The following is a 15,915-nucleotide window of genomic DNA, read 5'->3' as shown; positions in this document are numbered from 1 at the left end:
CTCCACTAAAAGTGTTATGTTCTCCCTGGCGTTTTACTTCTGTCTCTTTGACGCACTTCTGGGCAGGGGGTAGAGTGGTGTGTCTATAGGGCACAGTCCTGCGCCTGTTCCCCTCCTCGTCCCCTAGCCATGTCTGGCGCTGCCAAGTGTACCCATGCCAGGGCTGCCTCCCTAGGATGGATACTGCCTCTATGGCAGGGGTTGTGGGTGCCTGATTGGCACTGAGTGAAATGGTCCAGAGGGAGTTCACACTCGTGTCAGCCGTCACAGATGACCCAATCCTCTCAGACAGACAGGGCTGTGCTCTAGTTCCCTCTCCTCTCCTCTAGTTCCCTCTCCTCTGGGTGGGTGGCTGGCTGGCGGCTAGGCTACACTTCACTCCTGTCCTGTGTGCTGCTGGGGCCATCTTGGCCACACGCACTGTCATGTCCCTCTCCTCCAGGCCTGCCTGTGTGAGCAAGGGGCACCTGTGGCCACTTGGCCTCTTTTCTCTCTAGGCAGCCAGCCGAAGAGAAGAAAGTTCTCCCTTGCTGCCAACACATACGGCCGGACGGCCTGGCAGGCCATTTCCCCACAAGACAGTGTCACAGGAAACTGTATTTAAATGGATTACTACTACCTACAATGATGAATGGAAAACGGTTACAAAACATCACCTTTATTTCCAGTTACACGGCCGTTTTTTAACATCGCATTTTGTTTCTCCCCTTCCTTTTTATATCTGTCTTGTTGAATGGCACTAGACAAAAGAATGCTCCTGAGTGGCGCAGTGGTCTAAGGCACTGCATCACTGTGCCACTAGAGATCCTGGTTCAAATCCAGGCTCTGTCGCAGCCGGCCGCGACCGGGAGACTCATGGGCGGCGCACAATTGGCCCAGGGTAGGGGAGGGAATGGCCGGCAGGGATGTAGCTCAGTTGATAGAGCATGGCGTTTGCAACGCCAGGGTTGTGGGTTTGATTCCCACGGGGGGGGGCAGTATAAAAAAAAAACAAAAAAAACATTGTATTCACTAACTGTAAGTCGCTCTGGATAAGAGCGTCTGCTAAATGACTAAAATGTAATGCTGTGATAATTTTGAGACACTTTAGTTAAGCTTCCGCCTAAGGGCCAAACCTCCTTTAAAAGTACTGGTGCTGCATACTAATACTGTAGGTCTATATCTTTGTTAGTACCTGACATGAATGATAACACCTTGTCAAGCTCGCAGGCTGAGAAGAGAAGCTTGATACAAAGTTGAAAAAGTGAGATGAGGGTTTACTCCCACTACTGGCATACAAATTAAGTTCTCTCTTGTCTAAACTAATTTATTTCATGTACCGTAAGTACGTATGTATGTATGTATGTATGTATGTAAGTAAGTATGTAAGTATGGCAATATGCAAGCACTTGGATGAGCAGATAGTGATTCGCTTTTGCATTGCTATGGGCATATTATTTATTTTGTAGAAGTCACATTTGTGTCTGTGCTGTAGATGCATGAAACACACACTTCCATGCACGGACAACTTTTACCCATCTGGTGGCATGGAGAGAACAACTCTCATAAATAGTGCACACAAACCCACCATCATGCAGGGTTTTAAGTAGTTCACACAGACCACAGCACACACATCTTAATGCACGAAATAGTGAATATGTTTTATCTATATTGAATGTACCTTTTGCAAATCGTTATTCTGTGCTTGTATTTCTACCCAACTGTTACTGAATTATCCCTTCATAAAGCACATACAATGGGGTCACTGTAATGAATAAGTAAGACAAAATCACTGTGTTGTCCATCCAATGTACTCTTAGCATAGAGGAACATCAATTTCATTCAGTAATACAAAAAGACAAAGCTTATACGTTCGATTTATATATGCAGTGCCGACATATAAATTAATTAAATGTTAATTTCATGCAGGCTTTTTGTGAGCGCAGCAGAGCCTATTCTCCCTCAGCAGATAAATAATGGGAGTATGAACTGTTGCTCATGTGGGTGTTGCCAACTGGTTAATGTATGAACTATGGAGACAAGCCATTGTAAGTTAGAGATTCCATTACTTAGTTGGTGTAGTCAAACTTGCCTCTTGAGAGAAACCTGTTCACCTAGTTTGCCAATCAAGCTATAAACATAAACATTTACAAAGTGAATTGTCGCCCTTAATAACACTCAGAGTCTGGAAGCGTAGGCTACATTTCAGAGGTGAATTGATGAATGCGTATGAATATAAGGTAATGGAAGCAGGTGGAGCACAGAGAATGAGTGAACAATGCTCTGAGAGAAGAGAAGAGAGGAGGCGTTATTGATTCCTCTGCTGCTTTTATCTCATAGTGAGCTCTACCTGTCAGATTGGAATACACAGACAATGGCTTCCCTTTGTCTGTAGGCATTCAGATACATACTGTTTTCATGCCATCATCTGCACCCAGATCGGTTATGTTCCATCCCTGCATATGCTTATTTTATGTAAATTACAACTGAGGAAATTCAACCTATAAAATGACCTGTCAAGTCATGATTTACCCTGGTGAGTCAAAGATCCTCATCAATCTTCAAGGCCTGACTATTCATCTCTCAGCTTGGCCAACCTATATAAGGATAAAGAAGAAAAGCCAGGGGCTAAACACACATTTACATGGAATATAGATTTCTTCCATCGGGGAAAATAAGAGTGACTGACTGACTTTCTTCTTGTGCACTGTCTAATACCCTGTAAATCAGTCTAGCAGAGGTAGGTTTCTGTGAGAGGCTCAATGTTAAATGTCACACTGACTATTCTAGACAAATTAATTTGTGAAAATCAACATCAAATACTGACGAACTGTGCAAAGTATTGAAAGCACATTCCTTGCAGTAGGTATAATGGAAGTATGGATATATTAGGTTATTTTCTGTACATGAATCTGAAATATTTCAATGCCAAAACATCTGATGAAACTACAAGCGTGCATCAAATAGTTTTGTTTGATTGATCTTAGGATCCCCATTATGAAGTATTGCTAATAAATGATACTGTATATGTTATTGGAGGTTTTAGGACTTTAACTAAACCTGTGAATGAGAGTGGCCTTCTCATTGCACCATCCATCCCTTTGGGGCATCCAGCTCCCAAAATATGCTCTTGCATTTTTTATGAGTTCTTGGAAGGTATCTGTGTCTGTAGTGTTGAATCACTCCTGCAACAACCTTTGAGTCTTTAACCTTACAAAAGTTTTCACAAATGGACAACTTTTTACCAGCGGCAGACAGATGGAAAGTGAATTGAAGTGGGACTCCAGTAATTTAGTAGCAAGTGTGTAAAGAGGACAAATGTCTGGCAGATTAAATTGCATTTTATCCATTGTACACAGACAATGGATAGACAAATGCATTACTCCTTAAGTTAGCAGCTCAATGCCAAAGTAACAGCTTGTATTTCAGATTTACAGATTTACAGAGGAGGGGTAATTTCAGAGAACAATGATTCTTGAAACCACTCACTGTTTTCACCCAGTCACAGAGCCATACTTGACCCGCTACTAGCAGGTGTAGTGAAAGAGTTGTAAAGCTTCCTTCCCTGTATGTCTTTTCATGAGACAACACAGATAATTTCAGGGTCCTTTACAAAGTAATTAGCACAGCACGGAAACATCTCTTTGACCGGTGGGAAATTAGCTTCTAATTAGCCTATTTCACAATTATACACTGCTCAAAAAAATAAAGGGAACACTTAAACAACACATCCTAGATCTGAATGAATGAAATAATCGTATTAAATACTTTTTTCTTTACATAGTTGAATGTGCTGACAACAAAATCACACAAAAATTATCAATGGAAATCAAATTTATCAACCCATGGAGGTCTGGATTTGGAGTCACCCTCAAAATTAAAGTGGAAAACCACACTACAGGCTGATCCAACTTTGATGTAATGTCCTTAAAACAAGTCAAAATGAGGCTCAGTAGTGTGTGTGTGGCCTCCACATGCCTGTATGACCTCCCTACAACGCCTGGGCATGCTCCCGATGAGGTGGCGGATGGTCTCCTGAGGGATCTCCTCCCAGACCTGGACTAAAGCATCCGCCATCTCCTGGACAGTCTGTGGTGCAACGTGGCGTTGGTGGATGGAGCGAGACATGATGTCCCAGATGTGCTCAATTGGATTCAGGTCTGGGGAACGGGCGGGCCAGTCCATAGCATCAATGCCTTCCTCTTGCAGGAACTGCTGACACACTCCAGCCACATGAGGTCTAGCATTGTCTTGCATTAGGAGGAACCCAGGGCCAACCGCACCAGCATATGGTCTCACAAGGGGGTCTGAGGATCTCATCTCGGTACCTAATGGCAGTCAGGCTACCTCTGGTGAGCACATGGAGGGCTGTGCGGCCCCCAAAGAAATGCCACCCCACACCATGACTGACCCACCGCCAAACCGGTCATGCTGGAGGATGTTGCAGGCAGCAGAACGTTCTCCACGGCGTCTCCAGACTCTGTCACGTCTGTCACATGTGCTCAGTGTGAACCTGCTTTCATCTGTGAAGAGCACAGGGCGCCAGTGGCAAATTTGCCAATCTTGGTGTTCTCTGGCAAATGCCAAACGTCCTGCACGGTGTTGGGCTGTAAGCACAACCCCCACTTGTGGACGTCGGGCCCTCATACCACCCTCATGGAGTCTGTTTCTGACCGTTTGAGCAGACACATGCACATGTGGCCTGCTGGAGGTCATTTTGCAGGGCTCTGGCAGTGCTCCTCCTGCTCCTCCTTGCACAAAGGCGGAGGTAGCGGTCCTGCTGCTGGGTTGTTGCCCTCCTACGGCCTCCTCCACGTCTCCTGATGTACTGGCCTGTCTCCTGGTAGCGCCTCTATGGTCTGGACACTACGCTGACAGACACAGCAAACCTTCTTGCCACAGCTCGCATTGATGTGCCATCCTGGATGAGCTGCACTACCTGAGCCACTTGTGTGGGTTGTAGACTCCGTCTCATGCTACCACTAGAGTGAAAGCACCGCCAGCATTCAAAAGTGACCAAAACATCAGCCAGGAAGCATAGGAACTGAGAAGTGGTCTGTGGTCACCACCTGCAGAACCACTTCTTTATTGCGGGTGTCTTGCTAATTGCCTATAATTTCCACCTGTTGTCTATTCCATTTGCACAACAGCATGTGAAATGTATTGTCAATCAGTGTTGCTTCCTAAGTGGACAGTTTGATTTCACAGAAGTGTGATTGACTTGGAGTTACATTGTGTTGTTTAAGTGTTCCCTTTATTTTTTTGAGCAGTGTATATATGTTTCTTACCATGGAGATGCTGCACCATTGCATAGTGGACTCTCAACTACTAAAAGTTGATACTTGTTAAAAAAGTTAGAACGATAAACTTGTACCATCTTTTATTTTTCAGTGGCAGAGGAGAGTACAGTAGTCCTTTTGAAGTGGTGCTGACAGATGTTTCATGTTTGGTTCACGCCTCCTGTCCCTGACCTTATCCTCCCACTGCCCTCCTCCCACTTTTTAACTCTTGCTACATTATCCTCTTTCATATTAATTGGACTTGCTAAGGAAAATAAACACCCTCCCTATTCTCCATTCAAAAGCATTATCTCCTCGCTTTAAAGTATTGTAGTTCTGTGCAGTGGTCTCTTCCTCTTTAAATCCTTTTTTCCCCCACAGAAAACACTGAAACGTTTCAACAATCATCATTCATTCATGCTGGGGTCCCTCCTGACGTATGTTGAAAGCTCTACTCCCCTGTTGTTCCTGAACCGTCTCCTGTTGGAGAGTATCTATGGGGACCACTGTGCAGCTGAGGGAATTTGTTTATAGAAGGCTGTGTAGTATTTCATGAGAATTTCCAAGTTTTCTGATTATCATAGTCAGTAGCCCTCAGGGAACCTTTAGGTCCAAATCTGGTGGGCAAGTTGCTAGGGTAGTTTCTATGAACTTTTCCCATTCTTCATATTTATTCCCCTGTGGATAAGCATGAAATTAAACACAGAGGACCAACTTCATAATACATTTTTAGCAAAACAAAAGTTGATTTTGAACTGCTATTTTTTTGCTGTTGATACTGTATTTTTCTGGGGATAAATTGATTTGAAGCAGTCCGTTCCTAAATGTTGGTTCTGAACTTCTGAATGATCATGCAACTTTTCTTATCATGAAACATATTTTTTCTTTCCTCTCCAACCAAAATGGATGAATGCACCTGCTGTTGGCTACAGCACTCTTGGCCCGGCTGTCAGACTAGACATCTTTGCTGCTGCCAACATCGCTGCTGCCTCCTGCCTTTTGGACCTGTAGATCCAGCGATGATTGTGTTCATCTGGAGAAGAGAAACCTTCCAGAGGCTGCTGCTGAGTCACGAGCCAGGAAGCATGCGTAACTAAAGCTGGCATATTCATTAAGTAGCTGTCTGGGAAAAATGGACTAGAATCCAATCAAATCGCCTGCCAGCCGGGAAGACGAGGAGAACAAAAGCTCTGGTGACATTTCAGCGATACCTGACATCTCTTCCCTGACGAATGGTCATTGCTACCAAGACCCTGTTTCGAATCAGAACATATATTTCAGTCCACTTGGCATCAGTCTTTTCACACAGACAGAACCATTTTGGCCCAGATTTTCTTTTCTTTTTATCCCTTTCTTTCACGGCTCATTGTCCACTATCCAAAGCAGATGATAGTGTTCCGCTAAATTTGTAAATGCACATGTATTCAGTATAATAGTTGTGGAGCTAATTAGAATGGAATATTGTGTACTAGTTGCAGCATTGACACACAGGGTTCCACGTCCACTGACCACCTTATCAACTAACTAACATGAAACCAAGCAAGAGAGGCTCTTTGCTTTTAACACTGTGGTGTGTGTGCCTGATTAGATGTTGCATGGCAACAATAAAATGAGGTATTATAATGCAGCAGATCTTACAGATAATACATTTTATTTTACTTAACCTTTATTTTATCATTACAAACATTACAAACATTGATGTTGACTACTCAGTAATCCTCATGTCTGTATTCTCCCCTCATATCCTCAGTGCAGGAGAGAGATGTATGTGTACAGTAGCATACAGTTAAAACAAGATGTGAGTCCTATTATGTGAACTGCTTGGTAAGATTTCAAATCAAATCAAATTGTATTGGTCACATACACGTGTTTAGCAGATGTTATTGCGGGTGTAGCGAAATGCTTATGCTTCTAGCTCTGACAGTGCAGTAATATCTAACAAGTAATATCTAACAATTTTACAACATATACCCAATAAAAACACAAATCTAAGTAAAGAATGGAATTAAGAATATGTACACTACCAGTCAAAAGTTTGGACACACCTACTACTCATTCAAGGGTTTTTCTTTATTTGTAAAATATTTTACATTGTAGAATAATAGTGAAGACATCAAAACTATGAAATAACACATATGGAATCATGTAGTAACCAAAAAAGTGTTAAACAAATCCAAATATATTTTATATTTGAGATTCTTGAAATAGCCACCATTTGCATTGATGACAGCTTTGCACACTCTTGGCATTCTCTCAACCAGCTTTGTTTTATGGAATTTATTTCCTTCTTAATGCGTTTGAGCCAATCAGTTGTGTTGGGGGGTATACAGAAGATAGCCCTATTTGGTAAAAGACAGAGTCCATATTATGGCAAGAACAGCTCAAATAAGCAAAGAGAAATGACAGTCCATCATTACTTTAAGACATGAAGGTCAGTCAATATGGAACATTTCAAGAACTTTGAAAGTTCTAATGTGCTAGTGATGGCTATTTAACAGTCTGATGGCCTTGAGATAGAAGCTGTTTTTCAGTCTCTCAGTCCAGCTGTGATGCACCTGTACTGACCTCGCCTTCTGGATGATAGCAGGGTGAACAGGCAGTGGCTCGGGTGGTTGATGTCCTTGATGATCTTTTTGGCCTTCCTGTGACATCGGGTGCTGTAAGTGTCCTGGAGGGCGGGTAGTTTGCCCCTGGTAATGCGTTGGGCAGACCGCACCACCCTCTGGAGAGCCCTGCAGTTGTGGGCGGTGCAGTTGCCGTACCAGGCGGTGATACAACCCGACAGGATGCTCTCAATTGTGCATCTGTAAATGTTTGTGAGGGTTTTAGGTGCCAAGACAAATTTCTTCAGCCTCCTGAGGTTGAAGAGGCTCTGTTGCACCTTCTTCACCACACTGTCTGTGTGGGTGGACCATTTCAGTTTGTCAGTGATGTGTTTGCCAAGGAACTTGAAGCTTTCCACCTTCTCCACTGTGGCCCTGTCGATGTGGATAGGGGGGTTCACCCTCTGCTGTTTCCTGAAGTCCACAATCATCTCCTTTGTTTTGTTGACGTTGAGTGAGAAGTTATTTTCCTGGCACCACACTCCCAGAGCCCTCATCTCCTCCATGTAGGCTGTCTCGTCATTGTTGTTAATCAAGCCTACTACTGTTGTGTCGTCTGCAAACTTGATGATTGAGTTGGAGGCGTGCTTGGCCACGCAGTCATGGGTGAACAGGGAGTACAGGAGTGGGCTGAGCACGCACCCTTGTGGGGCACCAGTGTTGAGGATCAGCGAAGTGGAGGTGTTTGTTCCTACCTTAACCACCTAGGGGCGGCCCGTCAGGAAGTCCTGGACCCAGTTGCACTGGGCAGGGTTCAGACCCAGGGCCTCAAGCTTAATTTTACATTTTAGTCATTTAGCAATTTAATGATGAGCTTGGAGGATACTATGGTGTTGAATGCTGAGCTATAGTCAATTAACAGCATTCTTACATAGGTATTCCTCTTGTCCAGATGGGATAGGGCATTATGCAGTGTGATGGCGATTGCATCGTCTGTGGATCTATTGGGGCGGTAAGCAAATTGAAGTGGGTCTAGGGTGACAGGTAAGGTAGAGGTGATATGATCTCAAAGCACTTCATGATGACAGAGGTGAGTGCTACCGGGTGATAGTCATTTAGTTCAGTTACCTTTGCTTTCTTGGGTACAGGAACAATGGTGGCCATCTTGAAGCATGTGGGGACAGCAGACTGGGATAGGGAGAGATTGAATATGTCCATAAACACACCAGCCAGCTGGTCTGCGCATGCCCTGAGGACGCGGCTAGGGATGCGGTCAGGGCCGGCAGCCTTGCGAGGGTTAATACGCTTAAATGTCTTACTCACGTCGGCCACAGAGAAGGAGAGCCCACAGTACTTGGTAGTGGGCCGCGTCAGTGGCACTGTTTTATCCTCAAAGCGGACGAAGAAGGTGTTTAGCTTGTCCGGAAGCAAGACATCGGTGTCGGCGACGTGGCTGGTTTTCCTTTTGTAGTCTGTGATTGTCTGTAGACCCTGCCACATACGTCTCATGTCTGAGCCGTTGAATTGCGACTCCACTTTGTCTCTATACTGACGTTTTGCCTGTTTGATTGCCTTGCGGAGTGAAAAGCTACACTGTTTGTATTGGGGCATAAGTAATGGGGATTGTATGTCCTTTTCACCTTTTATCCTCCGTTTGGCAATCTACTGAAGTGTAAATTTACCAGGGAAATCTACTCTCAGAAAATGTTGACTTGCAAAAGGAGTCGTTAAGTTGTTAATTGGCCTCAGTGTGCCTCCGCAAATATGCCATTAATCACGGCCAGTTATTATGTGTAACATACAAGTTGACAGCCTGTTTTGATCATCATGATTGGGGAAGCGGAGGAGGGGGGTCATACTGTAGATATGATTGAATTCTGGCCATAATTATTGTTAAGTATGATATAATGTGATACCATTATACAGCATTTATCAAAGGCACTATTTTATGTTGGTATTGTGGAACCTAGAGCATTGATACTAATTGAGTACTGCGCCTGCGCATGAATGCGCTGTGCTTGAACTTGAGTTTGAGCGATAAAGTCATGTCAACGTTATCTCTGTTTCAAGTATAATTTATTACTGTTTGTATAGTAGGAAGAACACAACAATTCTATATTAAAAAAGCATTCACACTGTAGTAAATGTTGCCAGTTCTTCTACTACTGAACATTCATATCTGTGAGATGAGTAATGAACTGGAGGTTCTCATCTCTATTTTTTAAAGCAGATATTTATAGTTTTTCATTTATCTCAGTCTCAACGGTACACTCACCAGAAGTATTACACAGATGTCAGGGTAACTCCTTTTCATTTACTATTTTTAATGAGTACTGGTTCACTATAAATAATAATCTGACCCTTGTCTTTTGATTAATCATAATAATAATAAACAGTTACTTAATATTGCTTTTATATTTCACAGTTACTTTTTGATGGTGATGTGGAAATTAAAGTGTGTAGACTTGAATGAATATCTAATGTAGGAAAGGGTCCATTAGAAGTCTGCCCAATATCTTCCCTTTTTCTAACAGATGTTATTTACAAGTGGTTCTTGCCTTCAAATTAATCCAGACCTTCAAGCAGTGCTGGACCATTCTATTTTACTTGTTGAATATGTGGTCATTCATAGGAAGCTTTTGTTACTAACAGCATTTTGTGTCATAGGTTCATTCCACTGCTCAACAGCAGCAGTTTATGGGCACTTACAATGTCTACTACAATGATTCTACTCTGTCAAGGTCCTGGTATTGTTCCTCACAGTGGGCTGTGGACATCAGTATTGGAAGAGAGTTATGTTAACATGTGCAACATGAATACGGATACAACAACAACATGGGCTGAATGGATGTACAGTATTACCTTGACCTATCAGTAACTGCTACAGCCATACTGGGGGAATGCATGGTATGGAACTCTGCTATTACAAACAATATCAATATTGATCTATTAGTTCATTTTACTTTATTGATTTTCTACTGTAGTTAGCTTCTGTAGTATTGCTGGAGCTATTAAGGTGGCATTCACCATCCCCCCAAACTGCCACCTGTGCGTGGATGCAGTCTGCTGTCTCCTGACCTCCTTTGGGTCCTGCGGGGCCAGTTGAAAATGATGCCCACAACATCTGGTTGCTCTGTCATGCCAGCAGGCAGGGGGCCAGTCAATTTGCAACGGTTCCATGCACTCCTCAATTAAGCAGATGTCTGCATGCTGGATGCTGGATTAGTACCATCTTATAAAGAGCAGTCATCACACTCTCTCTCTCCAGCTGAGTCCCCAGGGAGGGCCAACCAGCACAAGGTGCAATGTTACCAAGGATCTGAAACAATTACCTCTGTCCATTCTCATCCATCCGTCAAATTGATTTCTATCAGGCCTATTGAGAGAGAGATCAGCTGGGGGCTGAGCTATGCTGCTGTTGCTTTTGGCTGAGGCTTGTTTGGAGGAAACCAACTTCAAAGAGATTCGATTGGGAGAGGATTAGCACAGTGAGCTGGCTAGAGAAGCCATCTAGCTCGGAACGATGGACGGTTAATGATTAGTATCCCGGGGCTAACATGAAGAGATGAACTAACCAGAGACTATAACAATTGTGTTGGCAGGTCAATGCGATAGACCCCACGTAGATAGGTTACACTATCAGGTCTCGACTTCCACAGCTTTCCTGGGAGACACCAGCTCTTACATCTCACCACTGACAGGAAGGAAGAATCACTGATTTAAAAAATACTGCTGGTAGCCCTTTGTTATTAATATTTTTCATAATTTCATAATCTATAAACATTATTTCAAAAAAGCCACCGAAAATCTGGTGTTTCTATGTCAAATGGTCTTCTGTGATTTATATAACGTGTAATATTGGGATGCAAACTCAAAATGTAATACAGTGGGGAAAAAAAGTATTTAGTCAGCCACCAATTGTGCAAGTTCTCCCACTTAAAAAGATGAGAGAGGCCTGTAATTTTCATCATAGGTCCACGTCAACTATGACAGACAAAATGAGAAAAGAAAATCCAGAAAATCACATTGTAGGATTTTTAATGAATTTATTTGCAAATTATGGTGGAAAATAAGTATTTGGTCAATAACAAAAGTTTCTCAATACTTTGTTATATACCCTTTGTTGGCAATGACACAGGTCAAACGCTTTCTGTAAGTCTTCACAAGGATTTCACACACTGTTGCTGGTATTTTGGCCCATTGCTCCATGCAGATCTCCTCTAGAGCAGTGATGTTTTGGGGCTGTCGCTGGGCAACACGGACTTTCAACTCCCTCCAAAGATTTTCTATGGGGTTGAGATCTGGAGACTGGCTAGGCCACTCCAGGACCTTGAAATGCGTCTTACGAAGCCACTCCTTCGTTGCCCGGCGGTGTGTTTGGGATCATTGTCATGCTGAAAGACCCAGCCACGTTTCATCTTCAATGCCCTTGCTGATGGAAGGAGGTTTTCACTCAAAATCTCACGATACATGGCCCCATTCATTCTTTCCTTTACACGGATCAGTCGTCCTGGTCCCTTTGCAGAAAAACAGCCCCAAAGCATGATGTTTCCACCCCCATGCTTCACAGTAGGTATGGTGTTCTTTGGATGCAACTCAGCATTCTTTGTCCTCCAAACACGACGAGTTGAGTTTTTACCAAAAAGTTATATTTTGGTTTCATCTGACCATATGACATTCTCCCAATCCTCTTCTGGATCATCAAATGCACTCTAGCAAACTTCAGACGGGCCTGGACATGTACTGGCTTAAGCAGGGGGACACGTCTTGCACTGCAGGATTTGAGTCCCTGGCGGCGTAGTGTGTTACTGATGGTAGGCTTTGTTACTTTGGTCCCTGCTCTCTGCAGGTCATTCACTAGGTCCCCCGTGTGGTTCTGGGATTTTTGCTCACCGTTCTTGTGATCATTTTGACCCCACGGGGTGAGATCTTGCGTGGAGCCCCAGATCGAGGGAGATTATCAGTGGTCTTGCATGTCTTCCATTTCCTAATAATTGCTCCCACAGTTGATTTCTTCAAACCAAGCTGCTTACCTATTGCAGATTCAGTCTTCCCAGCCTGGTGCAGGTCTACAATTTTGTTTCTGGTGTCCTTTGACAGCTCTTTGGTCTTGGCCATAGTGGAGTTTGGAGTGTGACTGTTTGAGGTTGTGGACAGGTGTATTTTATACTGATAACAAGTTCAAACAGATGCCATTAATACAGGTAACGAGTGGAGGACAGAGGAGCCTCTTAAATAAGAAGTTACAGGTCTGTGAGAGCCATAAATCTTGCTTGTTTGTAGGTGACCAAATACTTATTTTCCACCATAATTTGCAAATAAATTCATTAAAAATCCTACAATGTGATTTTCTGGAATTTTTTTTCTCAATTTGTCTGTCGTAGTTGACGTGTACCTATGATGAAAATTACAGGCCTCTCTCATCTTTTTAAGTGGGAGTACTTGCACAATTGGTGGCTGACTAAATACTTTTTTTCCCCACTGTACATTTCAACTCTATATCTGACATGGTACAAGTGTCTTCTTTTTTTTAAGCCCATAACCATGTGTGTGAGATGTATACAGTACTTTTGTTTCAAAGTAGATATGTTTAAGACTACCAAGAAACACTGTGTGACCCTGATTTAGCCCATTGCAGTAAAAGGTCAAAAATATTGCCTCACTTAAGTGGGAAAACAATACAACAGTGCACGATCGAATTCGCTAACTTGCACATTCATTGTAGCATTTATATGGGCCCATAATCTCAATCCCTCAAATGGAACATCAATATTTTTCTGCCAGAATGACACCTCTCTCTCTGCCATCTTTCTCTCTCTCTCTCTTACCCTACAGAGGCTAACCAGATGAACAGTGTGGGTCCAGGATCATCACTAATGCCAGGCTTAGGGTCTCCTCCCCACCCCTACCCTTCCCTGGGACAGATCACTAGCCCCTATGAGCAACAGCAACCTGGGAAAGAGCTCAATAAGTATGCCTCCCTCAAGGCTGTGGGTAAGAGACACACTTATTGCTCATTCTAAGATCTGCGGATATGGGAATATGGGAATAAGCGCTGGGCTACTTCTCTGATTAACTTCATAATGAAAATAGCTACCGTAATCAGATTTAATCAGCTAATCAAAAGGGGTAATATATAATTTAATCATCATTTCAAATCTAATTAAATGCATATATTTCACAGTACAGTATACATGCCATGCAATATCAACGTCAGTCATTCATACCTATACCATGTGAGAAAGGGAAACAATTCCACTGAAATGAATGGGAATGGTATTTATTTGGCCATCTGTTAAATTGAAGGCATCTCTTCTCATAAAAGAGGACGTGAGGATTGGAATATCAGCCGAGATTGCAAATGAGCATACGCCTCTGAAGTGTCGAACTTCCATGTAATCACACTCAAATGACACGATTAAATGTTGGCTAATTAACACAATGGAGATCTCGAATGATGAGCAAAAACACCAAGCAGCTAGTGTAGATATGTTCTGCTGCCTGCTGTAATTATCAGTTAGCCTGGTCTCTGTCTCCATCCTAGCATGCTGTATGGTTGCTTACTGAGAGACACTATGTTTATGTGACACTTTCTGTTTGAAGAAAAAGCTCAAAGAAAGAGAGGCTCTCAACAAAAGTGTTTGCACCGTGTAAATTGTTTATTTCAAATTAGACAGGATAACAGATGTAGAATTGTGCCTTTCAGAAAGGGAGGAAATAGCCTAGCTTTTAGGAAAATTACTGTCATTGATTTGTCTTTCAAAACCTTTAAAGTCTCAAGGCTATCCATTGTTTTGCCTTTGTTGCTCTTAGGCGCCCATGAAAACCCTCAAAGACAGGGGTGTTCTATATCACCTATAGTTGTGCTGCTGCAAATCATAAATTAAGAATCTTGTGAAATGTTGGTCAGTCACTGTTACCTAAATCAACTAGTAAAGGTATACACTGAGAGTCAGCTCTTATTGACCACAGAACCAATATTAGGATCATGAAATCTCGTCAATTATCCTTCAACATTATATTGGAAAATCGATTCTTCTATAACATTTTGAGAGGGCACATATAATAAAGTAAACATCACAGCTTGACCGACCCGTTGAACCAGGGAAAGGCACTATTTACTTCAATGTGTCTTATACCTCACCTCTAAATTCCCTGAGGGCTAAATCCACGGTTTGGGAAATGATAAACCAAAATCTAGCACTCAATTCCTCTCTCCCGCTGTCCCCCCAGTGATTTTGTAAGGTCACAGTATTGGATTTCTCACAGACGTTCACAATCGGAACTGGCTAACTTATAAAGGAGCGGGAGCCCCATCAGGGAGTGGTCTGTAGACAGTTTGGATCTGCCTGCCGCTCTTCTGGCTGTAAACACTAGGCTAATAATTTCTCATGCCATTCCCCAAAAAGCTGTAATTATAATTGAGTTGAACATGACAATTCTGCAAGCAGCCTTCTCTTTGATGCATTAATTTAGGATACAAGTCTACATGAAGATCTCTGCAATTTCAGTATTGTGTGTATGCCATAGACAGTGAATTAGATTGGGATTCTAACTTATGTATGGCTGTCATGTGCCAGGGGATATTGTTGATTTCCTCGTCATGTAGTTACAGTGGGGAAAAAAAGTATTTAGTCAGCCACCAATTGTGCAAGTTCTCCCACTTAAAAAGATGAGAGAGGCCTGTAATTTTCATCATAGGTACACGTCAACTATGACAGACAAAATGAGAAAAGAAAATCCAGAAAATCACATTGTAGGATTTTTTATGAATTTATTTGCAAATTATGGTGGAAAATAAGTATTTGGTCAATAACAAAAGTTTCTCAATACTTTGTTATATACCCTTTGTTGGCAATGACACAGGTCAAATGTTTTCTGTAAGTCTTCACAAGGTTTTCACACACTGTTGCTGGTATTTTTGTCGCGAACTCTGATGCGGATGTGGTGTGAATCAAATGAAGGACACAGGAGCTAAGTCAAACCAGACTTTACTTGCATAAACCAAAATAACAAAACGGGTCTAACCAACCCGGAGGCGAACAATACGCCACAGTGCGTAAAACACTCCAAAACCGACTGCGCACAAAACAACAGTGCGACGGTACAAAATG

At 42.7% G+C, this 15,915-nt stretch overlaps 1 protein-coding gene across 1 annotated transcript in view; it reads left to right on the top strand.

Moving 5' to 3' along the window:
* The window catches only part of LOC121569111 (protein shisa-9B-like), a 40,525-nt gene that overhangs the window by 16,893 nt on the left and 7,717 nt on the right, over positions 1-15,915 (top strand). The window contains exon 3 of the mRNA XM_041879753.2: positions 13,637-13,795. Coding sequence (XP_041735687.1) covers positions 13,637-13,795 — 159 coding nt within the window. The remainder of the gene's footprint in view (positions 1-13,636; positions 13,796-15,915) is intronic.

Source organism: Coregonus clupeaformis, chromosome 7 (assembly GCF_020615455.1).
Source record: "Coregonus clupeaformis isolate EN_2021a chromosome 7, ASM2061545v1, whole genome shotgun sequence".
Classification (NCBI taxonomy): domain Eukaryota; kingdom Metazoa; phylum Chordata; class Actinopteri; order Salmoniformes; family Salmonidae; genus Coregonus; species Coregonus clupeaformis.
Note: the sequence above shows the minus strand (reverse complement) of the source record. Positions and strands in the feature narration are given on the sequence as shown.